Source organism: Oncorhynchus clarkii, chromosome 12 (genome assembly GCF_045791955.1).
Source record: "Oncorhynchus clarkii lewisi isolate Uvic-CL-2024 chromosome 12, UVic_Ocla_1.0, whole genome shotgun sequence".
NCBI classification, from domain to species: Eukaryota; Metazoa; Chordata; class Actinopteri; order Salmoniformes; family Salmonidae; genus Oncorhynchus; species Oncorhynchus clarkii.
Genome location: NC_092158.1, coordinates 29005200 through 29030853, shown reverse-complemented (window position 1 = coordinate 29030853; position 25654 = coordinate 29005200). Strand labels below are relative to the sequence as shown.

Below are 25654 nucleotides of genomic sequence, written 5' to 3'. Positions count from 1 at the left end.
ATATGCATATGGGTCTGCTATGTTAGGTAGGCTATTCAATTCCCTTGACATTTTGCAAGCTTGAGTACTTTACAATAAGGGAAGAAATGCATTGTGTTAATCTTACTATTTGCCCATTAGATCTGACATGCATTGAATGCTAGACAACTTTACATGCATGCTTTCCATAAATGCCGTGTGTACTTTACAAAGATGAAAACCCTTCCGTGATGATTCTCCCTTCCTGTATCTGTCATATAGGCCTATGCATTTTTGTCCTATAGCTACAGCTACATAACTAAATATAGTAGCTGTCACTAACCTTTCATGCCACGGCTTGACTGTAGATTTGTTCTCATGGTGCTGAGAATGCTTAATACCGTAGCTGTCACTTATGTATTCTCTACATGTATATGTATGAACCCCTGGACATACAGGTACAGTGCCTTGCGAAAGTATTCGGCCCCCTTGAACTTTGCGACCTTTTGCCACATTTCAGGCTTCAAACATAAAGATATAAAACTGTATTTTTTTGTGAAGAATCAACAACAAGTGGGACACAATAATGAAGTGGAACGACATTTATTGGATATTTCAAACTTTTTTAACAAATCAAAAACTGAAAAATTGGGCGTGCAAAATTATTCAGCCCCCTTAAGTTAATACTTTGTAGCGCCACCTTTTGCTGCGATTACAGCTGTAAGTCGCTTGGGGTATGTCTCTATCAGTTTTGCACATCGAGAGACTGACATTTTTCCCCATTCCTCCTTGCAAAACAGCTCGAGCTCAGTGAGGTTGGATGGAGAGCATTTGTGAACAGCAGTTTTCAGTTCTTTCCACAGATTCTCGATTGGATTCAGGTCTGGACTTTGACTTGGCCATTCTAACACCTGGATATGTTTATTTTTGAACCATTCCATTGTAGATTTTGCTTTATGTTTTGGATCATTGTCTTGTTGGAAGACAAATCTCCGTCCCAGTCTCAGGTCTTTTGCAGACTCCATCAGGTTTTCTTCCAGAATGGTCCTGTATTTTCTCCATCCATCTTCCCATCAATTTTAACCATCTTCCCCGTCCCTGCTGAAGAAAAGCAGGCCCAAACCATGATGCTGCCACCACCATGTTTGACAGTGGGGATGGTGTGTTCAGCTGTGTTGCTTTTACGCCAAACATAACGTTTTGCATTGTTGCCAAAAAGTTCAATTTTGGTTTCATCTGACCAGAGCACCTTCTTCCACATGTTTGGTGTGTCTCCCAGGTGGCTTGTGGCAAACTTTAAACAATACTTTTTATGGATATCTTTAAGAAATGTCTTTCTTCTTGCCACTCTTCCATAAAGGCCAGATTTGTGCAATATACGACTGATTGTTGTCCTATGGACAGAGTATCCCACCTCAGCTGTAGATCTCTGCAGTTCATCCAGAGTGATCATGGGCCTCTTGGCTGCATCTCTGATCAGTCTTCTCCTTGTATGAGCTGAAAGTTTAGAGGGACGGCCAGGTCTTGGTAGATTTGCAGTGGTCTGATACTCCTTCCATTTCAATATTATCGCTTGCACAGTGCTCCTTGGGATGTTTAAAGCTTGGGAAATCTTTTTGCATCCAAATCCGGCTTTAAACTTCTTCACAACAGTATCTCGGACCTGCCTGGTGTGTTCCTTGTTCTTCATGATGCTCTCTGCGCTTTTAACGGACCTCTGAGACTATCACAGTGCAGGTGCATTTATACGGAGACTTGATTACACACAGGTGGATTTTATTTATCATCATTAGTCATTTAGGTCAACATTGGATCATTCAGAGATCCTCACTGAACTTCTGGAGAGAGTTTGCTGCACTGAAAGTAAAGGGGCTGAATAATTTTGCACGCCCAATTTTTCAGTTTTTGATTTGTTAAAAAAGGTTGAAATATCCAATAAATGTCGTTCCACTTCATGATTGTGTCCCACTTGTTGTTGATTCTTCACAAAAAAATACAGTTTTATATCTTTATGTTTGAAGCCTGAAATGTGGCAAAAGGTCGCAAAGTTCAAGGGGGCCGAATACTTTCGCAAGGCACTGTACCTCCAGCGCTCCCTCCTGCCTCATGTTCGGCCTGTCCCTGGTAATCTACCCCAGGCTTTTGTCCTTGCCCCGGTGTGGCGAAGACCAACAGAAGAGGGGGATGTCCTTCCTGCCTCCAAAGCATGTCTCGGAAAGTGCTGAGATTATTATTATTTTTTAATAATAAATGACAAGCTTGTAAATGGTCATTTTAATATTTGCTCATGTTGGTAGTTTAACTCTGTCTTTCCCTTAAATGCAGCTGGTGATTCCAGAGACCTGGCGGGCAACTCTCAACAAGAAGCACCAGCAGTGGATTGACCTGACGCTGTTTACCCAAGTTGAACTCTGAGTTGACCAAAGTCACCTTGCTAACTCCTCAAACCTGATGGCTCCAAAATCAGATTTTCACCAACTCAAATTGAATTGACATTGTTAGGTTTCATGATGCTTATATCTAAAGTCACCATGTCCTAGAGAGATTTACATGGTTATCAAAACTTCACGATGCTTAAAAGATGCTTTAAATTATTAAAATACACAAAAGTGATTGTTGTTGTGTTGAATTGTGTTTGGGAAATATTTCAATCAATACAGAAATGTGTAGGCGGCTTAACTTACCCTGTCCCGTGGCTACACATCATCCTGAAATACACATCATCCTGAAATATGTGTGGATATCTTTGTTAGAAAGAATACTGTATTTTCCTTGACCCATTGATGCTGAATGTAAGACATGGCTCAACTTACCCCACTCTCCCTACCCTGTCCCTATGCTCAATTTACTCCATATCTGATCTGGGGTAAATTGTGCCAAGAGACCACTTTTTTTGGACATGCTCTGTTTTCAAAACAGTTGTTGTTTATATGAATTCGGATTATTTCAAGTGATACACAACATCCTGAAATATATGTAAATATCTTTCTTAGATAAAATACTATATCTCCCTTGATGTACTGATGCTGAATATAAAAAATGTCTCAACATACCCTACATACAGTATGCGTGTGGTACATTGAGAAAAAAGTGATGTGACGGCCCCTCCCTGCTCTGTCTACTGGGCTTTGTTGCGCTTACTTCCTGCAGGAGATTGGTGGGCGGAGTAGGGTCGTCAGTGCTGATGGGGCACACCTGTGAAAGCTCAGCTGTGGCATAAAGCAACTACTTCCCCATTCAGCAAGAGATTCCTCTCTCCATGCATAGTGTTGGTTGTTTTGTTGTGGCTTTGGCAGTTGATGTGTAATTTACTGACCTTCATATCTCATCTGATTATTGTTTTGAGTGTTCACTTTATTTATGGAATAAATTCATTTTGTTATTCCTTTACTGAGTGTGTGGTTTCCCCCTGTTTGGTACAATCTTGAGCCAGGTTGTAACAGTGAATGCTGTGATACTGTGAAATGGGTTCTTCTGTGGCATGTTAGGAATTTGTTTGTTCCATGTGAAATTTCCATGTGAAACTCTGATTCTATAAGCTTGATAAAGCTTTTCTTCTGTGTAACTAGTCTAAATATCAGACACCGCTGAGTGATATCAAAACTGCATAACACACTATGACAAGATGTAAAGAACAGAATGTCCTATTCAAACAACTTCCTCCTTTAAGGAGTGGCCCTTTAAACACTGCAGATAATCACACCTGACAGATGAGACTTCTTGTGTGACGCGAGCAAGAGAACCTGCATGTGTTTGTCTGTGCTCAACAACAATACTCTCTAACCACCTCTGTCAAGTAAACAGTACCAGGAAGTATCCAAACCACAGCTTCACTTTGCACTCTCTATCACATGAATGAGCCAAAACTTCAACACATGGTATGTCTGCCATGTTATATGGAAGCGGGTGTTATATGTACTGTATGTGCAGTGTAGTGGGGAACCATGAATGATCATTTGTCAATACTCTGTCAGTTGGTTCCTGAGAGAGCTCTCCAGCTTGGGTAGGCAACTAGTTTTTTGTTGTGGGTTGATTTTTTCCCGCATGGATGGTTGGGTGGCCTGAACATAATTATAGTAATTTGCACACTGCAAATTGACTGCACACTGCAAACCCAAAAATAGATTGTATTTGAAAATAACAATTTCATACCTTGATTACAATAAGATACAATCATACTGTCTCTCTTTTTATTTGTGGGAATACTTGGGAACATATTTCCTAAATTAAAATATACATTTTTAGCAGAATATCATGGTGATATTTACAGTCTTTTATGACCAAAAATGTAAATTCTCTTTATTTTTTATTTTTTACTGAAAATCTTTGGGGCCCTCACAAAAAACGCCTGTTGTCGACCCCTGCTCTACAGGGTTATATTGGCATGTAGTTGTGCTCTGACGTTATCTCCTTTATTGCCCTCTAGTGGAGCTTTGTTGCAGGGAAGGATATTCTATAGTAGTAGGATTCACTCAGGTCATGTCACAGAGGGATGACATATACATTGTATTGTCTCTGTATGGGGATGACTCTATTTGCATCAATGACAGTTTGCATACTTTTAAGAATCAGGATAGAGTGTAGAAGGTTATCACAATGACATAGCAGCAACTAGGGTTATTGCCTGCGTTCTTCATGATTACATACATATGTATGCTCGTGGCATTCTGCGCCTCAAAGGGGAATCTCAGCAATATCAAACTCCAGCCTGGTCAGGGGGGAAGGGAATGATGGGGGGATTGAAGCAATGATGATGATGTCATGGTGAAACAACCCCTGCTGCCACGGACACCCAAGAACATACACAAATCCTTACACATGTCAGTATTGAGGCTATTTCTTAATTGATTTGACTGAGGAGTCAGAAGCTGTGTATAAAAAGTAAGACACTGTTCATCTCTGGCCTGCTTCACACTGGCCTCCACTGGTTACTCGATGGTAGTGCTCCTCTGTAATATACTTCACCTTTCTCACTTGCACAGCTCCTTGCACACTTTGCAATGAACTGATGCTTTGTATCCATAGAAGTATTATATAAACTTTTGTATTGCTAGGTAGTACTGCACTGTTGGAGCTAGAAACACAAGTATTTTGATGCACCTGCGATAACGTCTAACAATCAGTGTACTCAACCAATAAATAAACATTGATTTAATCCAAGGGAATGGGACGATGATGATGATTAGGGTCCAGTTATGATTGTTATGCTTGTTATGACTATGATTAACCATTGCCATTGGCAATATAATGATGATTATAATTTTTCTGTAATACATTTTTCTGTAATCAACACCAACGTCTTGCTCCCGGACAAGCTAAACACCTTCTTCGCCCGTTTTGAGGAAAACACAGTGCCACCAACGTGGGCCCCTCCCGAGGACTGTGGGCTCTCGTTCATTATGGCTGACATAAGACATTTAAGCTTGTTAACCCACGCAAGGCTGCCGATGCAATCGCCATTGCATTGCACACTACCCTATCCCATCTGGACAAGAGGAATACCTATGTAAGAATGTTGTTCATTGACTACAGCTCAGCCTTCAACACCATAGTACCCTCCAAGCTCATCATTAAGCTCGGGCCTGGGACTGAACCCCACCCTGTGCAACTGTGTCCTGGACTTTCTGACGGGCCGCCCCCGGGTGGTGGATGTAGGAAACAACACCTCGACTACGCTGATCCTCAACACAGGGGACCCACAAGGGTGTGTGCTCAGCCCCCTCCTGTACTCCTTGCGTGGCCATGCATGCCTTCAGCTCAATCATCAAGTTTGCAGACGACACAACAGTAGTAGGCCAGATTTCCAACAATGACGAGGCAGCCTACAGTGAGGAGGTGAGGGCCCTGGCAGAGTGGTGCCAGGAAAATAAGCTCTCCCTCAACGTCAACAAAGATGAAGGAAATGATCGTGGACTTCAGGAGACAGCAGAGGGAGCATGCCTCCATCAACATCGACGGGGCCGCAGCGGAGAAGGTGAAAAACTTCAAGTTCCTTGGCATACATATCACAGACAATCTGAAATTGTCCACCCACACAGACAGTGCAGCGAGGAATGCAAAACAGCGTCTTTTCAACCTCAGGAGGCTAAAGAATTTCAGCTTTTCCCCTAAGACCCTTTCAAACTTTTACAGATTGAACCCTAACCCTAACCCTAACCCATTGAGAGCATCCTATCGGGTTGTATCGCTGCCTGGTATGGCAACTGCACCGCTTGCAACCGCAGAGCTCTCCAGAGGGTGGTGCAGTCTGCCCAACGTATCACCGGGGGCACACTGCATGTCCGCCAGGACACCTACAGCAAGCAGATGTCACAGGAAGGCCAAAAAGATCATCAAGGACATAAACCACCCGAGCCACGGCTTGTTCACCCCGCTATCATCCAAAAAGCGAGGTTAGTACAGGTGCATCAAAGCTGGGACCAAGAGACTGAAAAACAGCTTCTATCTCAAGGCCATCAGACTGCCATCACTAGCCGGCCTCCACCCAATACCCTGCCCTGAACTTAGTCATTGTCACTAGCCGGCTACCACCCGGTTACTCAACCCTGCACCTTAGAGGCTACTGCTCTGTGTACATAGACATGGAATCACTGGTTACTTTAATAATGTTTACATACTGTTTTACTAATTTCATATGTATATACTGTATTCTAGTCAATGTCAATGTCATCCTATTCAACTATTGCTATATACTATTCTATCCTATGTATTCTACAGATATATATTTATACATATATATATAATTAAATTAAGAAAAATATAAATATTAGGACGAGCAATGTCAGAGTCCGGAATATAAATATATATCTGTAGAATATATATATATATATATATATTTATATATATATATACTATATATACTATTCTATTCTATCCTACTTATTCTATCCTACTTATTCTACAGATATATATATATATATTGACAACATATATATATATATATATATATATATATATATATATATATATATATATATATATATATATATCTGTAAAATACGTAAAATACGTAGGATAGAATAGTATATATATATATATATATATATATATATATATATATATATATATTTATAAGTAATATCTAACTACTCACAACAATACACACAAATCTAAAAGTAAAATAATTAAATTAAGAAAAATATAAATATTAGGACGAGCAATGTCGGAGTTCAGAATATAAATATATATATATATATATATATATATATATATATATATATATATACACAGATATCTACAGATATATATTTATATTCCGAACTCCGACATTGCTCGTCCTAATATTTATATTTTTCTTAATTTAATTATTTTACTTTTAGATTTGTGTGTATTGTTGTGAGTAGTTAGATATTACTGCACTGTTGGAGCTAGGAACACAAGTATTTCGCTACACCCACAATAACGTCTTCTAAATATGTGTATGCACCAATAAAATGTTATTTTATTTGATTACGTCATTTTCTTCTTTTTTTTTACGAAGATTAAGGTTCTACACTTACACCATGTTTCTGGGAAATATAGTTTTTCTATGAATGTATCTTGATGATTTAGTTGAGAATAGTGAGCAGTATGCGAACATATCCCAGAGTGCAATGTGGCAATTGGCAAACGGGTAATGTTGTGGGACGATAAACACATTTTGCGGTTGTCAATTTATAGCTGCTAATAGCTGACCGGTGCTGGAAGAACATCGTATGGTTCGAAGGAGGGGGAAGATTTGGTATTTGACTGAACGGCCTTGGCCCCGCGTTCGACAGCATGGAGAAACAGTTGCATTTGAATGTGTTAGCTTCCAGACCTCCCGTGTCAGGAGGCTTGCAGTCGCGGTCTAAAATGAGAATGGGGTGAGTTCACAGCTAGTTTTGAGATGGTTGGCGAGGCTATAATCAGATAGTTGTCTGGCTCTTGTTGCTAAACCCTACAACTTGTGAATGCATAACTAACCTGAGCCAAAAACAGTATTTTCCTCTGTTTAACTTTTGTGGTAAAACTAGTTAGCTAAGTTCAAAACGTTTCTAGCTAGCTAGCAAGCTAACTAGATAACAGTTAAATATATCTGACAGCTGACATTAGGTACTGAAAATAATACAGCTTTTCAATCCTATTATCTTGTGAACAATGCTCCTCTTCACGTGTTGTTTAATTGTTCAATTTAAGTGCGAAAGCCAGCTGGTTTTGACCTCCTTTGGTTTTGACAGGTCAGTACATTAGGAGCATCATCAGTTAAGTCCCAGTCAACAAGCTACCGTGTTATGAAATAAATTAGCTTGATAGCTACGAATATTTTATGGATTATGCTGCCTCCAAATTCTTCAATATTCGTGTTTCACATGGGTCGTTGATGGTCCAATTTATGAACCGGTATAGCTAAAATGAATCCACCCTCTTTGTTGTGTGGGTATCCCTCCTTCTTCTCTGTCACCAGAGCTGCTGTCATAGTCCCTCCCGTGTCATGACCAATGATTTATGATCTAAATCACTGGTCATGACTCAATTTCTTACTTTATAGTTAAGAAGTCATTCTCACAGGTCATCACTATTTGATCAATAAGGTCTTTCTGCTTCATCTTATTTGAATGGTTTCATAATTATGGGTATACAACATTCACTGATGAATTAACCATACATTTGATGGCATGCCCCTGAGTGAATATGAGAACATGACATTTACAGCTTGAGCTAAGGGTTAATGTAGGACTACACTGGGGTAAATTATTTTAAATGAAATCCCTTTTTTGTCTGCATCTCTTTTGATTTCTACACAACTTTCCATACAAGTTTGCCCATAAATGAAGTGGTTGGAAAGTAACTTTCTTTAGATGAAGGTTCTCAAAGTTGACCCATTTTGCGTACCCCACCATCCATGTCTTCATCACTGGAAAAATATAAACGGTGGAGTTTGATATAATTTAAAAGCTTGCCTACAAGGCTTAAAAAATGTCATAATTCGTTTTTGAATATATAAACATTACGTTTTTAAACCTGTAGTGTAAATTATAAAAAAAATGCTTAAACAATTTTTTTCTTCATATTTGCATATTTTATAGCTTAAACCCTACTTTACATCATTTGAGGTTTTTGTGATGTCCCTGACATAATTTGAGACATATGGTATTGAATACAGGGTGGGTGTCATTTCAATCATAGAAATATAATTCATATAATGGACCTATTCTTCCATATCACAGCAATTTAGCTGGTACACCATTGAAATGTAAATTGAATTAACATTTTTACTTCTAATTACTACCACAAAGATGACCACTGTCAAATGTCAACTTAAATGGTCATGTCTATCTATCTATTATCTATATTTATATGATTTCAATAGGTTTCCTATAAAGAATTGACAGTATAATTTCAATTTCGTCTATTCCCATTCAAGTTAAAGTTCTCTGATTTGTGGACTTCTAACTGTCTTTGTGGTCCCATTTGAAAGTTTACATTTAAATTGTATTCCCATTTTAGTACATTTATCAGCCAAAACATGACAACCACCAAGAGCGTCTTGTCTCAAACAATGGCGGGCACAACATAAAAGTTTTATTAAAAAACAGTTTTTTCAAGAAATGATTAAATATTTAAATTATATCAATCTCAACCATTTATCCTTTCCAGTGGTGAAGACATGGATGTTTCATGGTATGGTGGGGTATGCTAAATAGGTAAACTTTGAGCACTTATCTCTTGAATGTTTTGGCATTCAGGTCCAAAATGTCACTTTCTGAGCACTTCTACACTGGGCAAATATGTATGGAAGGTTTTGTTCAAATCAAAAGGGGTGCTGTCAAAAAGTGATTGAATTCAAATGGATTTACCCACTGTTTAAGATCCTCTTTCTGTTTGATACTCAACCTGGCTAACACACAGACCTGGACGGAAGAGAGACTTCTCCCCTCTCTCCTGGAGTGAATACTTTGAAGCGATGGAAGATGTAGAAGTGGAAAACGATAACGGCAAAGATATATCCTTTACTGTGGCTCCCATAAGTGTGCTAATGTTCATCTACACATGGAATTGAACCATGAATGATGTATCATATTTTTGAAACACTTACTGAAGAGAATTCATTTTATACCGTGTAATATTGAACTCTTGATCCAGTGCATCATAAGCATATCTCCATTGTGAATGTGTCTATACTCTATATTCCTTGACTACTCTGCACACGTTCAGAATCTACTGCAGTGGCCAGCATGGTCCTGTGCTGCTCCTGCTCCATGGAGGAGGCCACTCTGCTCTCTCCTGGGCTGTGTTCACTGTGAGTAATACTATCAAATACCAGATAGAGCACCCATACTGTTTTATGTACACACACTACCATCACATGTCATGGATTTACAGAGCCTTCAGAAAGTATTCATACCCCTTGACTTATTCCACATTTTGTTGAGTTTAGGGCTGTGGCGGTCATTATATTTTGTCAGCTGCTAATTTTCATGCAAAAGACTGCCAGTCTGACCGTTAATTAACATAAAGATGTTTAGCATCTCCCGGCATACAAGCCACTGATATGCACCTTCAAAAAAAACAAGTCTAATAAATACATTTTAATATAGTCTAATAAATCTATTTAACTAGATTTAGAATGGCCCATTATCAAATGGGCAGTGGGATAAAGACATGTCATCATTATGCACTCCAATAGCGAATGGAGGCCGCTTTTGCGGCTGGTTCGTTTTTCAATCCTATGCTGGGTAGGCTACTCCGGATATTTCACTCCATCTATCAACCACTGTTTGAGGAGCACGCAGCCTCTTGCTTTGCAACAGGGGATTTTCTGCCCAAACTCTGTATGCCATGGGATCTCCAACCCTGTTCCTGCAGCTACTGTTAGAGTTGCGTCAATTCGAATCTGGTATCAGGATAAATATGACATTGAGTCACCGATTGTATACTATGTATTTTTTATTAGCTAAGCAATAAGTGGTAAATGCAATTTTCGTATATACGGGCTCTCTGTCCCACCTCGCAGGGCAAACAGAGAACTAACTTGTTCTTGACAAAGATATTATAAATATACTCTGACAGAAATAGTTCCTGCTTCCGAGCCGACTTGTCAGAGTAGAGACTGGGCGTGGTTTAGACTCACCCAGCCTATCGTTGATTGTTGTCGTACGAGCTGGTACCAGCCCCCGGGCGCTCCAGTTGATAGATGTAACTGTTGCTGTGTCGAGTATCTATGCGCTCATTCCCTAGATACCGTTATCACATATCTGGTTTCTGTTATTGTTAAGTTTGAGTTCTAACAAAAAACAGTCTGTGGTTTGCTACACTATGTTCTGTATGTGTCCGTTTCTATGTTATTCTGTATTTTTCCATCATGAGAAAGGCCCATGGCCCTGAAACTGTTAACAATGTTTCAAGTCAGCTATGTTGCATAACACATACATACAGTGCCTTGCGAAAGTATTCGGCCCCCTTGAACTTTGCGACCTTTTGCCACATTTCAGGCTTCAAACATAAAGATATAAAACTGTATTTTTTTGTGATGAATTAACAACAAGTGGGACACAATCATGAAGTGGAACGACATTTATTGGATATTTCAAACTTTTTTAACAAATCAAAAACTGAAAAATTGGGCGTACAAAATTATTCAGCCCCTTTACTTTCAGTGCAGCAAACTCTCCAGAAGTTCAGTGAGGATCTCTGAATGATCCAATGTTGACCTAAATGACTAATGATGATAAATGCAATCCACCTGTGTGTAATCAAGTCTCCGTATAAATGCACCTGCACTGTGATAGTCTCAGAGGTCCGTTAAAAGCGCAGAGAGCATCATGAAGAACAAGGAACACACCAGGCAGGTCCGAGATACTGTTGTGAAGAAGTTTAAAGCCGGATTTGGATACAAAAAGATTTCCCAAGCTTTAAACATCCCAAGGAGCACTGTGCAAGCGATAATATTGAAATGGAAGGAGTATCAGACCACTGCAAATCTACCAAGACCTGGCCGTCCCTCTAAACTTTCAGCTCATACAAGGAGAAGACTGATCAGAGATGCAGCCAAGAGGCCCATGATCACTCTGGATGAACTGCAGAGATCTACAGCTGAGGTGGGAGACTCTGTCCATAGGACAACAATCAGTCGTATATTGCACAAATCTGGCCTTTATGGAAGAGTGGCAAGAAGAAAGCCATTTCTTAAAGATATCCATAAAAAGTGTTGTTTAAAGTTTGCCACAAGCCACCTGGGAGACACACCAAACATGTGGAAGAAGGTGCTCTGGTCAGATGAAACCAAAATTGAACTTTTTGGCAACAATGCAAAACGTTATGTTTGGCGTAAAAGCAACACAGCTGAACACACCATCCCCACTGTCAAACATGGTGGTGGCAGCATCATGGTTTGGGCCTGCTTTTCTTCAGCAGGGACAGGGAAGATGGTTAAAATTGATGGGAAGATGGATGGAGCCAAATACAGGACCATTCTGGAAGAAAACCTGATGGAGTCTGCAAAAGACCTGAGACTGGGACGGAGATTTGTCTTCCAACAAGACAATGATCCAAAACATAAAGCAAAATCTACAATGGAATGGTTCAAAAATAAACATATCCAGGTGTTAGAATGGCCAAGTCAAAGTCCAGACCTGAATCCAATCGAGAATCTGTGGAAAGAACTGAAAACTGCTGTCCACAAATGCTCTCCATCCAACCTCACTGAGCTTGAACTGTTTTGCAAGGAGGAATGGGAAAAAATTTCAGTCTCTCGATGTGCAAAACTGATAGAGACATACCCCAAGCGACTTACAGCTGTAATCGCAGCAAAAGGTGGCGCTACAAAGTATTAACTTAAGGGGGCTGAATAATTTTGCACGCCCAATTTTTCAGTTTTTGATTTGTTAAAAAAGTTTGAAATATCCAATAAATGTCGTTCCACTTCATGATTGTGTCCCACTTGTTGTTGATTCTTCACAAAAAAATACAGTTTTATATCTTTATGTTTGAAGCCTGAAATGTGGCAAAAGGTCGCAAAGTTCAAGGGGGCCGAATACTTTCGCAAGGCACTGTACATCCACACAAGCCAACAGCAGATAATATTCAATCACATATATGGTAACGGGCTATAGTGCATAACACAGCATAACCCAGTGCTTAATTTGGGAAACCAAGGGAAATCTGTTCGGGGACATTGATAGTAACATGTTTTCACAACAAAACATATTTCATGAAACTATTGACAGACCCTCTCTGTGCGCACGAGAACAGAATTAAGGAGAGAGGAGGAGATGGAAATACACAGTGGTGAGATTCTGTAGCTAAAGGTAATGTCAGCCTATTAATTATGAAAATAAAAAAATGCCCTATTACTAGGCTATTCAAAATCAAGTACAAATTCACTATAATTATAGGCTAACTGTAAGCCGCCCTGCACAATTAATGAACCAACAGCATCACCTAGGCCTATACGTTCGCTCCCAAACTCATGGATAGAAAGTTTGGAGCGTAGCATGAGGAAACCAGTCCATCCAGTATGCATCATAATACAGTCCACTCTCAAAGGTGGTTACTAGAATAAAACTTTTGGGGAATAAGGCTAGACCAATTATGTACCAAACACATTTGAAATCTTTAATTTTTAAAATATTTTTCTGTGTTTTTTTCTGTGTTTTTCCGTGCATAGTATGCGGTAGGCTATATATTGTATAACAGCAGAATCATTATTTTAATTCAGGATATTTTTTGGGGCTTGGGCTCATATATAGGCCTATGCATATGTGTGTTTTGAATAATCCTCACCTTAGAAAGTGCTATCCATTTCGTTGTTATTCATAGAAACAACATGCACAATGTCCATATTTTCCACTTTTTTTTCTTCAAATCAATCAGTTAGGTGAGTAAAAAAAAAAAAAGTGTGATACTGTTTTGATTGTGATTTTCGAATCCATTTGCATTGATGTCAGAGTGGTTAGAGGGACAACAGAGCCCTGCATACTAGGCCATTAGCGAGTTGGGTAATGCATGTCCTGAGTGCATAAAAGGAGATTACCGTGACTCAATGGTCACTTGGAATATTACTGCAGTCACCGCAACAGCCCTAGTTGTTACAGCCTGAATTCAAAATGGATTAAATTGATTTCTTATCTCACACATCTATGCACAATACCCCATAATGACAAAGTGAAAACATGTTTTTAGACATTTTTGCAAATGTATTGAAAACGAAATACGTTATTCACACCCTTGTCAATACTTTTGTAGAAGCAGCAATTACAGCTGTGAGTCTTTCTGTGTAAGTATCGAAGAGCTTTCCACACCTGGATTGTGAAACATTTGGCCATTATTATTTTCATAATTCTTGCCAAATTGGCTGTTGATCATTGCTAGACAACAATTTTCAAGTCTTTCCATAGATTTTTAACTATGCTTAAGTCAAAACTATAACTTGGCCACTCAGGAACAGTCATTGTCTTCTTGGTAAGCAACTCCAGTGTAGATTTGGCCTTATTTTAGGTTATTGTCCTGCTGAAAGGTGAATTCATCTCCCAGTGTCTAATGGAAAGCAGACTGAACCAGGGGCCTCATTTATCAATATTGCATAGACACTATTCTAAAATACTACTTACAAATGGAATTTAGAATGTTCGTATGCATAGAAAAAGTGTATTTTATCAAACAGTCCTACGAGCGTCATGCGCACATTTTGCATTTCGAAATGCCCCTAATTAGCGCCATATGGGCAAAATCATCCCTTTTAAGCATATAGGGAATATACAAGGCCGTATCATGAAATACAATGGTGCAACCAAAATAGCTATGAAAAAAACACTTTTCCAAGACTGGAATAGAGATGCTAGTGTCAGATTGATTACAACCAAAAGGTTTTATTTGACTTGCTCAGTTGTGGTTTTACCAGTAAAAATAAAAACATAGCTACAAAGAGAGGACAATTCAAGTTGCTTTAGAAATGGCAAATACTTCAAATGAGTAGGCAACACTCACCATCCTCAACAGCTCCCTCCGGTAGGCGTATAGGCCCACATTGCTGTTCTGCGGACGAACGAGTCATGAGTTTCACCTGGCAACCTTGCCACCACATTCAGTAGCGCTTTTTTGCACATTGCATAATCACCTGCATATTAAGAGTGGAAGCCTTTTTCTGTTAACATAGCCTAGTTGAACTCGTTTTGGAATGGTGCTTTTATGGTGACGTGGGAGCTGTTTTTCTTTGGGAACCCATTGATGGCAAAGAAACCCCTCTTAGCCTGTTGTGCATGGTGTATGGGAATTTTATGTTTCAGCTTGTTTTTCTGATGATTGAATCCAAAACATTTGCTCATTGAAGGATGTGAAATGCCGGTCGGCAAGCTCCCGCCGAAAAGTGCCCATACCCGAGGGTAGCGAGCACTTGATGTGCACCCGAATGGTATGTGTTTCCCTTTCAAAAGTAGGTCTTAAATTCTCACAAAGATCCCATAACATTGGTAATGTTGGTAATGTTGGTAATTTCCCCTTTATTTGACCAGGTAGGCCAGTTGAGAACAAGTTCTCATTTACAACTGAGACCTGGCCAAGATAATGCAAAGTAGTGCGACACAAACAACACAGTTACACATGGGATAAACAAACGTACAGTCAATAACACAATAGAAAAATGTATATACAGTGTGTGCAAATGTAGTAAGATTAGGGAGGTAAGGCAATAAATAGGCCATACTGGTGAAATAATTACAAATAAACACTGGAGTGATAGATGTGCAGAAGATGAATGTGCAAGTAGAGATCATGGGGTGCAAAGAAGGAAAAAATAAATAATAATGTGGGGATAAGGTAGTTGGGTGTGCTATTTACAGATGGGCTGTGTACAGGTGCAATGATCAGTAAGCTGCTCTGACAGCTGATGCTTAAAGTTAGTGAGGGAGATATGACTCCAGCTTCAGTGATTTTTGCAATTCGTTCCAGTCATTGGCAGCAGAGAACTGTAAGGAAAGGCGGCCAAAAGAGGAGTTGGCTTTGGGGATGACCAGTGAAATATACCTGCTGGTGCGCGTGCTATGGGTGGGTGCTGCTGTGGTGACAAGTGAGCTGAGATAGGCGGGGCTTTATCTAGCAAAGACTTATAGATGACCTGGAGCCAGTGGATTTGGCAACGTATATGAAGCGAGGGCCAGTCAACGAGAGCCAGTCAACGAGAGCATAAAGGTCGCAGTGGTGGGTAGTATATGGGGCTTTGGTGACAAAATGGATGGCACTGTGATAGACTACATCCAATTTGCTGAGTAGAGTTTTGGAGGCTATTTTGTAAATGACATCGCCAAAGTCAAGGATCGGTAGGATAGTCAGTTTTACGAGGGTATGTTTGGCAGCATGAGTGAAGAAGGCTTTGTTGCGAAATAGGAAGCCGATTCTAGATTTAAATTTGGATTGGAGATGCTTAATGTGATTCTGGAGAGTTTACAGTCTAACCAGACACCTAGGTATTTGTAGTTGTCCACGTATTCTAAATCAGAGCTGTCCAGAGTAGTGATGTTGGGTGGGTGCGGGCAGTGATTGGTTGAAGATGATGTATTTGGTTTTACTTGCATTTAAAAGCAGTTGGAGGCCACGGAAGGAGAGTTGTATGGCATTGAAGCTCGTCTGGAGGTTAGTTAACAGTGTCCAAAGAAGGGCCAGAAGTATATGGAGGCCAGAATGATACCGTCTGCATAGAGGTGGATCAGAGAATCACCAGCAGCAAGAGTGACGACATTGATGTATACAGAGAAAAGAGTGCCAATTCTCGGGCCAAGAGGTCCGGACAACAGGCCCTCCGATTTGACACACTGAACTCTATCTGAGAATTAGTTGGTGAACCAGGCGAGGCAGTCATTTGAGAAACCAAGGCTGTTGAGTTTGCCGATAAGAATGCAGTGATTGACAGTCGAAAGCCTTGGCCAGGTCGATGAAGACGGCTGCACATTACTGTCTTTTATCGATGGAGGTTATGATATCGTTTAGGACCTTGAGCGTGGCTGAGGTGCACCCATGACCAGCTCGGAAACCAGATTGCATAGCAGAGAAGGTACAGTGGGATTCGAAATGGTCGGTGATCTGTTTGTTAACTTGGCTTTCGATGACTTTTAGAAAGGCAGGGTAGGATAGATATTGGCCTGTAACAGTTTGGGTCTAGAGTGTCTTCCCCTTTGAAGAGGGGGATGACTGCGGCAGCTTTCCAATCTTTAGGCATCTCAGACGATGAGAGGTTGAACAGGCTAGTAATAGGGGTTGCAACCATTGCGGTGGATAATTTTAGAAAGAGAGGTTGCAGATTGTCTAGCCCAGCTGATTTATAGTTTTCCAGATTTTGCAGCTCGTTCAGAACATCAGCTATCTGGATTTGGGTGAAGGATAAATGGGGGAGGCTTGGGCAAGTTGCTGTGGGGAATGCAGAGCTGTTGACCAGGGTAGGGGTAGCCATATGGAAAGCATGGCCAGCTGTAGAAAAATGCTTCTTGAGATTATCGGTGGTGACAATGTTTCCTAGCCTCAGTGCAGTGGGCAACTGGGAGGAGGTGCTCTTATTCTCCATGGACTTTACAGTGTCCCAGAACCTTTTCGAGTTTGTGCTACAGGGTGCAAATTTCTGTTAGGAAAGCAAAGGCTAGCTTTTTCAAACTGTCTGTGTATATTGGTTCCTAACTTCCCTGAAAAGTTGCATATCGCGGGGGCTATTTGATGCTAATGCCGTACGCCACAGGATATTTTTGTGCTGGTCAAGGGCAGTCAGGTCTGGAGTGAACCAAAGGCTATATCTGTTCTTAGTTCTACATTTTTTGAATGGGGCATGCTTATTTAAGATGGTGAGAAAAGCACTTTTAAAGAATAGCCAGGCATCTTCTACTGACTGAATGAGGTCAATATCCTTCCAGGATACCCGGGCCAGGTCGATTAGAAAGGCCTGCTCGCTGAAGTGTTTTAGGGAGCGTTTGACAGTGATGAGGGGTGGTCGTTTGACCACGGACGCAGGCAACGAGGCAGTGATCGCTGAGATCCTGGTTGAAGACAGCAGAGGTGTATTTGGAGGGCAGGTTGGTCAGGATGATATCTATGAGGGTGCTTGTGTTTACGGATATGGGGTTGTACATGGTAGGGTCCTTCATCATTTGTGTGAGATTGAAGGCATCTAGCTTAGATTGTAGGATGGCCGGGGTGTTAAGCATGTCCCAGTTTTAGGTCACCTAACAGTACAAACTCTGAAGATAAGTGAGGGGCAATTAATTCACATATGGTGTCCAGGGCACAGCTGAGGGCGGTCTATAATAACAGTGAGAGACTTATTTCTGGAAAGGTGGATTTTTAAAAGTAGAAGCTCGAACTGTTTGGGCACAGACCTGGATAGCATGACAGAACTCTGCAGTAGATTGCAACTCCATCCCCTTTGGCAGTTCTATCTTGGCGGAAAATGTTGTAGTTGGGGATGGAAATTTCAGAATTTTTGGTGGCCTTCCTAAACCAGGATTCACACAAGATGGAGCAGTATGTTTTTGAGCCTGCCTTATAATAACACAGACTGACACTGAATTCTGGCCAGAGTTAAGTTAACACAGTGGGTTTGTGTTTGCAGGCGGTGATATACAACAGAATTAACTGCCGTGTGGTGGCTATGGACCTCAGGGCCCATGGTGAGTGGCTAACTCTCCCTCATGATAACACACATTCCTTCTGGTTACCTCATATTCATGGTCTCAATAGTATTATTATTTTTTAAACTATTTTCTTTCCCACAAAGGTGACACCAAAGTAAAGAATTCTGACGATCTCTCAGCGGAAACAATGGCCAAGTAAGTTGTCAGGAATGTTTTTTCTGTCATCATTCAGAGATGAGTGTTAAACAGGGTGTGTGATGGGGAAGGTATTGTGTTGTTTAGATGGGAGGAAACCGGACAGGACCTGAGGCAATGGTGGAGGATTACTGTAAGGGGGTGGAGAGAACCTGTTGGAGAGCGAGGAGAACTGAGTCAGATGAGCTATCGGCTGCTGCTGTCTCCCATTGAGACACTGATCTGCTGTTTGATGCAAGGAGAGAACAGGCTTGCTGCAACCCCCCAGAATAGTCTTGTTTACATGGACAAAGTGCCAGTGGGAAGAAACTGACATCTCTTTCCATCTCTTTCTATATTGTCTATCTTCTGTTGGGTGTGATTGTTTGAGGAGCTGGATTAGGCTGGTTTGTATGGATGAGATTGTTCTAGCAGTTGATTTTTGCTGGTTTTGTCTCATCTCTCCACCAGGGACATTGGCAAAGTGGTAGAAACACTCTATGGAGAAAACCCACCTCCGATCATGATGATTGGACACAGCATGGGTGGAGCTATAGCAGTTCATACCGCTGCGGCAAACCACGTGCCGTCTTTACTTGGCCTGTGTGTGATTGATGTCGTGGAAGGTGATTATGGTATTTGTGTTTGTTTGTTTGTCTCATGATCGGGACTTGTCATTTGATGATCAAACAAGCAGCAGTTGAGGAGCTGACAGAAGATTTATTGATGTAGTTTAAAACAATAAATATAATGTGACACACGGTGTCATTAATTAATTGATTGAGTGATTATTTCATAAAATTTCCACTATTGTGTTTTCAGGCACAGCAATGGATGCCTTAAACAGTATGCAGAATTTCCTCAGGAGTCGGCCAAAGACCTTTAAGTCTGTGGAGAATGCCATTGAGTGGAGGTGTGAGATGCTGTCCATACACACAAGTGTAGAAATGCTCAGCAAATGCTTTACTAATAGAGCATATTCCAAGTCATGTGTTCTTATCTTGTCCCTCCCCCATCAGTGTGAAGAGTGGACAGATCCGAAATGTTGAGTCAGCCCGGGTGTCCATGGGAGGCCAGGTGAAAAAGTACGTCTGGACCTGAGAAAAACTGTATCAGAGGGCAAAATACCTTTTTAAATTAATCAACTTCAAGGTGTGACTTTTCAGGACCTGTAACTAAACACAAGTTCTGACCTCCTCCATAGATGTGAGGAACCCCTGAACAGTCCAGGCGTCTCCAAGAGCATCAGTGACGGCATCATTGAAGAGGAGGAGGAAGAAGAGGAAGGAGAATCCAACCACAAAAGAAAGAAGGAGGATGACCAAGAGGTTAGGGATGGGATGATTGGGGGGGGTAATGTTTATTTTTTTACAATATATTGTATACCTGTGTATTCGGGTGTGTTTGTATGCGTGGGTCTTCTTGGGCATTAGTAGTTGGTGTATACATCTGGGTGCATATGTCATCTTGGGGGAGTGTGTATGTCATTTCCCACCTTTACAAAGTCTGTTGTAGTGTGTACATGAAGAGTAAATTTAAGGTTAACTGTCTCTTTGCTTTCTTCAGGTGAAGAAGGAGACCCTTTATACCTGGCAGATTGATCTGTCAAAGACAGAGAAGTACTGGGAGGGCTGGTTCAGTGGCCTGTCTGCCCTATTCCTTTCCTGTCCTGTGCCAAAACTGCTCCTGCTCGCTGGTGAGTCCCTCGATTCAGTACATTTTAATCCACATGATTTTTACACTTGTGTGTTTTCAATATAATTCAAATACATTTGTCTTTGACATTGGACTACAGCACACAATGTTGCGTATAATGTTTTTCCCTTTACAGGTGTGGACAGGCTTGACAAAGATCTCACAATTGGACAGATGCAAGGTGAGGACGGCCTCAGATTAATGTTTGTTAGGTTGGTTGTTGTTGACAATTGTGGTTCTGATGGTGACTGTGACAATCCACTTAACATCGTCCCCCACTCCCTATGGTTTTACTGTAACATCTTCTAAATCCAATGGAAGCATATTGCACATAAATATTTGTGTTCCATTTGTGTTCAGGGAAGTTCCAGATGCAGGTGCTCCCTCAGTGTGGCCATGCTGTCCACGAGGACGCCCCTGAAAAAGTGAGTTCTGGGTATGAGGCTGAACAACTGCTTGTTAAATGTGTCGTTGTTTCCCATTTTGTTGCGATAGTAATTTCAGGCCAATATGTAAGTAATATTGCACACAAAATACTATTCTCAATGTCTGGGAACTAAACCGACATTGCTTGTTTCCCCAGGTAGCAGATGCTCTGGCCTCGTTCATGGTCCGTCACAAGTTCACTGAATTTAAGGAGGGTTTCCTGTGGTAAGACTAATTTAGCACGAATAGAAACACATGGTTTTATTACCTTTTAAGTTTGCTTCTCCAGTAATCATTGTAAAGTCTCATTGTGAAGACCTACATAAGCATGTATCGCTTATCTGCACTGTTAAATGTTAAAACCACATGATTTGTGGACTAGCGGTTAGTGCTACCGCCTATAAGCACACATGCTTGCCGGTGTTGGCGAGGGTTAGAATATCTGACTATCTTTCCCACTGTCTCTTCTCAGCCCAATAAAATATAACCCCCCCTTAAAATATACACAAAGTGTACCAAACATTAGGAACTCTGTCCTTATATTGAGTTACACCCCCTTTTGCCCTCAGAACAGCCTCAATTTGTTGGGGCATAGACTATAAGGTGTCAAGCATTCCACAGGGATGCTGGCCCATGTTGACTCATTTGACATTTTTGTAATTTAGTGATTTACTGTTAGTGCATTCATCTTGAGATATCTAGGTGGGACAACCACGTCATAGTAAGTACATTTCTGCTCAGTAAAGTAGCTATCAGCAAAGTTAGCTAATAAGGGGAAGGGGAAAAAAAGTAAAGTGAGTGTTAGGTCACGAAAGGCATTATTTTTTTTATTTTTTTTGTGGGGGTCAGGGTGAGGGGGGTGCGAGCAGTTGAGGAAGGGGTGCTGTGGCATGATTTAAGATACTCTTTGAAGAGGTAGGGTTTCAGATATTTTCGGAAGATACCCTAGATTCAGGGGCGTGCTAGGACAGAGAAGAGCTTGGCCTGGGCTGAGCGGGAGCTGGGCTGAGCGGGAGCCTGGGCTGGGCTGAGCGGGAGCTGCCCTCTCGTAGGGGTGGGAAGTCCAAGAGACCGGAGGTGGCAGAATGGAGTGCTCGGGTTGAGGTGTAGGGTTTGATCAAAGCCTGAAGGCAGAGCGGGGCAGTTCCTTTTGCTATTCAGTAGGTAAGCACCATGGTCTTGTAGTAGATGCAAGCTTCGACTGGAAGCCAGTGTAGTGTGCGGAAGAGCGGGATGAAATGAAAGAACTTGGGAAGGTTGAACAACAGGTGGGCTGCTGCATTCTGGATAAATTTCATGGGTTTGATGGCACAAGCGGGGAGCCCAGCCAACAGCGAGTTGCAGTAGTCCAGACGGGACATGACAAGTGCCTGGATTAGGGCCTCTGCTGCTTCCTGTGTGAGTTAGGGTTGTACTCTATGGATGACGTAGAGCATGAACCTGCAGGAGCGAGTCACTGCTTTGTTTGCAGAGAACGACAGGGTGTTGTCCAGGGTCACACCAAGGTTCTTTGCACTCTCGGAGGGAGACACTGGAGTTGTCAACCGTGATGGATAGGTCTTTGAGCGGGCAGGCCTTCCCTGGGAGGAAGATCAGCTCCGTCTTGTCGAGGTTGAGCTTGCGGTGGTGGGCCGACATCCAAGCTGAGATATCTGCCAGGCACGCAGAGATGCGTGTCGCCACCTGGGTGTCAGAAGGGGGGAAGGAGAAAAGTAGGTGAGTGTCCTCTACATAGCAATGATAGAGACCATGTGAGGATATGACAGAGCCGAGTGACTTGGTGTATAGCGAGAAGAGGAGCGGGCTTAGAACAGAGCCCCGGGGTACACCAGTTGTGAGTACGTACTGCAGACACAGATCCTCTCTACTTCACCTGGTAGGAGTGGCCTACCATGTAGGATACAGTCCATGAGTGTGCAGAGCCTCAGCTGTGAGAGTGTGGACTCCAATGCTTCCCACAGTTGTGTCAAGTCGGCTGGATGTCATTTGGTGGTGGACCATTCTTGATACACACAAGTGTGGAAAAACCGAACAGCGTTGCAGTTATTGACACACTCAAACCGGTACGCCTGGCACCTACTACCATACCCCTTTCCAAGGCAATTAAATATTTTGTCTTGCCCATTCACCCTCTGAATGGTACACATTCACAACCCATGTCACAACGCTTAAAAATACTTATTTATCCTGTCACCTCCCCTTCAGTGTGGAAAAACCGAACAGCGTTGCAGTTATTGACACACTCAAACCGGTACGCCTGGCACCTACTACCATACCCCTTTCCAAGGCAATTAAATATTTTGTCTTGCCCATTCACCCTCTGAATGGTACACATTCACAAACCATGTCACAACGCTTAAAAATACTTATTTATCCTGTCACCTCCCCTTCATCTACACTGTTTAAGTGGATTTAACAGGTGACATCAATAAGGGATCATAGCTTTCTCCTGGATTCACCTGATCAGTCTGTCATGGAAAGAGCCAGTGTTCCTAATGTTTTGTACACTCAGTGTATGTATATATATATTTTTAAATAAACATAAATTATGGACATAATACAATAATAAGGTTTTGTAAAGATTGCTGCCACCAATATTGGTAGTTACTGTATAAGGTCTGTTCTGACACAAGTAATAATTTTTATGTCAAAATGGGATGCTAACTGGTACAGGAAAACCAAAAAGCATTTGTTTGTTTTTTACATTTTTTATTTATTTATTGTAACAGCTAACGGGACTCAAATAAACTGCATAGACAAGTGCCAGTTTTGCCCTGGACCCATCCAGCAGTCATGGAGGAGTTGCCTGGAGCCTCAAGGACACCATCTTCTGCCAATTACCCCCAACTGCGATAAAATAATGTTCATGAGCACTATAACACTATACAAAATTCTCAGCACTTAAATTGGTAAAAAAATATATAATTTAAATGTATTATTATTATTACTACTACTACTAATACTTTGACACTTATGGTTTTGCCTTTTTTTTTCTTCTTTTTTTTGAAAGCAGGGATTTTGTTTCACCCATCCCACTCAACATTTTTTATTTTCATTTCCTGTGATGCCTTTCCTGTTTCTTGTTACATTTTGGCCAGCTGCATCTTGTTGTGCTATGTGTTTAATGTTGTTGGATTTTAAGAATGATTAATAAAAATGGAAATTGAATATTTCTCCCGATTTTAAGTTGTGTTGTATGTCTGGTATATGCACTATTTATTTCCATGATAAACAAACACCCATTATGGAGTATTTTGCAAGTGTACAAAACAGGGTATCCCCATTGTCTTAAAACCAAATGGGCAGATTCATCGGCTTGAAGGAACAACGCTTTCTTCAATTGTACCATCACAGCAGGCTTGACTTTTCTAGTCCTACAAGTTAAGTAGTGTAGGAACCGGTTGTACTGCGCCATCCCTCAGCTCATATTTGAGGGGGCTCAAACGTCTTAGCAGGATAATGAGGAAGTTGACATACTGCAGGTCAGTAAAGAGAGCACTACTGCCTCCACTGGCCACTGCTCTTTCTAAAGGTGCATACAGTACAGGAAAGAGAGGGACAGGCCCAGCAGCACTGTCTTGTGGGCTTTACTGGCTTTCGTTTTGTCAAGAGGCAGACCTGGCTGCTACAATGATGGTGATGTACAGTACCAGTCAAACATTTGGACACACCTACTAATTCAAGGGTTTTTCTTTCTTCTACATTTTAGAATAATAGTGAAGACATCAAAACTATGAAATAACACACAGGAATCATGGAGTAACCAAAAAAGTGTTAAACAAATCAATATATTTTATATTTCAGATTATTCAAAATAGCCACCCTTTGTCTTTGACAGGTTTGCACACTCTTGGCATTCTCTCAAACCGCTTCATGAGGAATTATTTTCCAACAGTCTTGAAGGAGTTCCCATATATGCTGAGCACTTGTTGGCTGATTTTCCTTCACTCTGTGGTCCAACTCATCCCAAACCATCTCAATTGGGTTTAGGTCAGGTGATTGTCGAGGCCAGGTCATCTGATGCAGCACTCATCACTCCTTGGTCAAATAGCCCTTACACAGCAAGTCTCTTATTATTATTGATGTCCTTTAGTATGGGTTTCTTTGCAGCAATTCAAACATGAAGGCCTGATTCACACAGTCCCCTCTGAACAGTTGATGTTGAGATGTGTCTGTTACTTGACCTCTGTGAAGCATTTATTTGGGCTATAATCTTGGTCTTTTGCCAAAATCTTCTGTATACCTCTACTACCTTGTCACAACATGCACTCAAACGCATTAAAGAAAGAAATTCCACAAATTAACTTTTAACAAGGTGAACCTGTTAATTGAAATGCATTCCAGGTGACTACCTCATGAAGCTAGTTGAGAGAATGCAGAGAATGTGTAAAGCTGTCATCAAGGCAAAGGGTGGCTACTTTGAAGAATCTCAAATATAAAATATATTTTGATTTGTTTTATACTTTTTACTTCATGATTCCATGTGTTATTTCATAGTTTTGATGTCTTCACTATTATTCTACAAAGTAGAAAATAGTACAAAAATAAAGAAAAATGCAGGAATGAGTAGGTGTGTCCAAACTTTTGACTGATACTGTATGTGTAAATGATGAGAGACAGAGCTTCAAAGCAAAAAGTATTGAACCCTGTAACACTTGCATCTGCAAGTTTATTTAACCAGGTAGGCTAGTTGAGAGCAAGTTCTCATTTGCAATTGCGTCCTGGTCAAGATAAAGCATAGCAATTCGACACATACAAAAACACAGAGTTACACATGGAATAAACAAAACAGTCAATAATACAGTAGAAAAAAATAAATAAGTCTATATACA

At 41.0% G+C, this 25654-nt stretch overlaps 1 protein-coding gene across 1 annotated transcript; it reads left to right on the top strand.

Annotated features, from left to right (window-relative positions):
• The first annotated feature begins 7557 nt into the window (after positions 1-7557).
• LOC139421965 (protein phosphatase methylesterase 1-like) lies at positions 7558-24008 on the top strand. Its single transcript, XM_071173108.1, has 14 exons — positions 7558-7802; positions 9829-9922; positions 10127-10219; positions 18506-18563; positions 18671-18722; positions 19173-19327; positions 19524-19614; positions 19721-19786; positions 19906-20029; positions 20268-20397; positions 20533-20577; positions 20757-20821; positions 20980-21047; positions 23552-24008. The coding sequence occupies exons 1-14, from the start codon at positions 7717-7719 to the stop codon at positions 23553-23555; spliced, it is 1131 nt and encodes a 376-aa protein (XP_071029209.1). The 5' UTR covers positions 7558-7716; the 3' UTR covers positions 23556-24008.
• The last annotated feature ends 1646 nt before the right edge of the window (positions 24009-25654 follow it).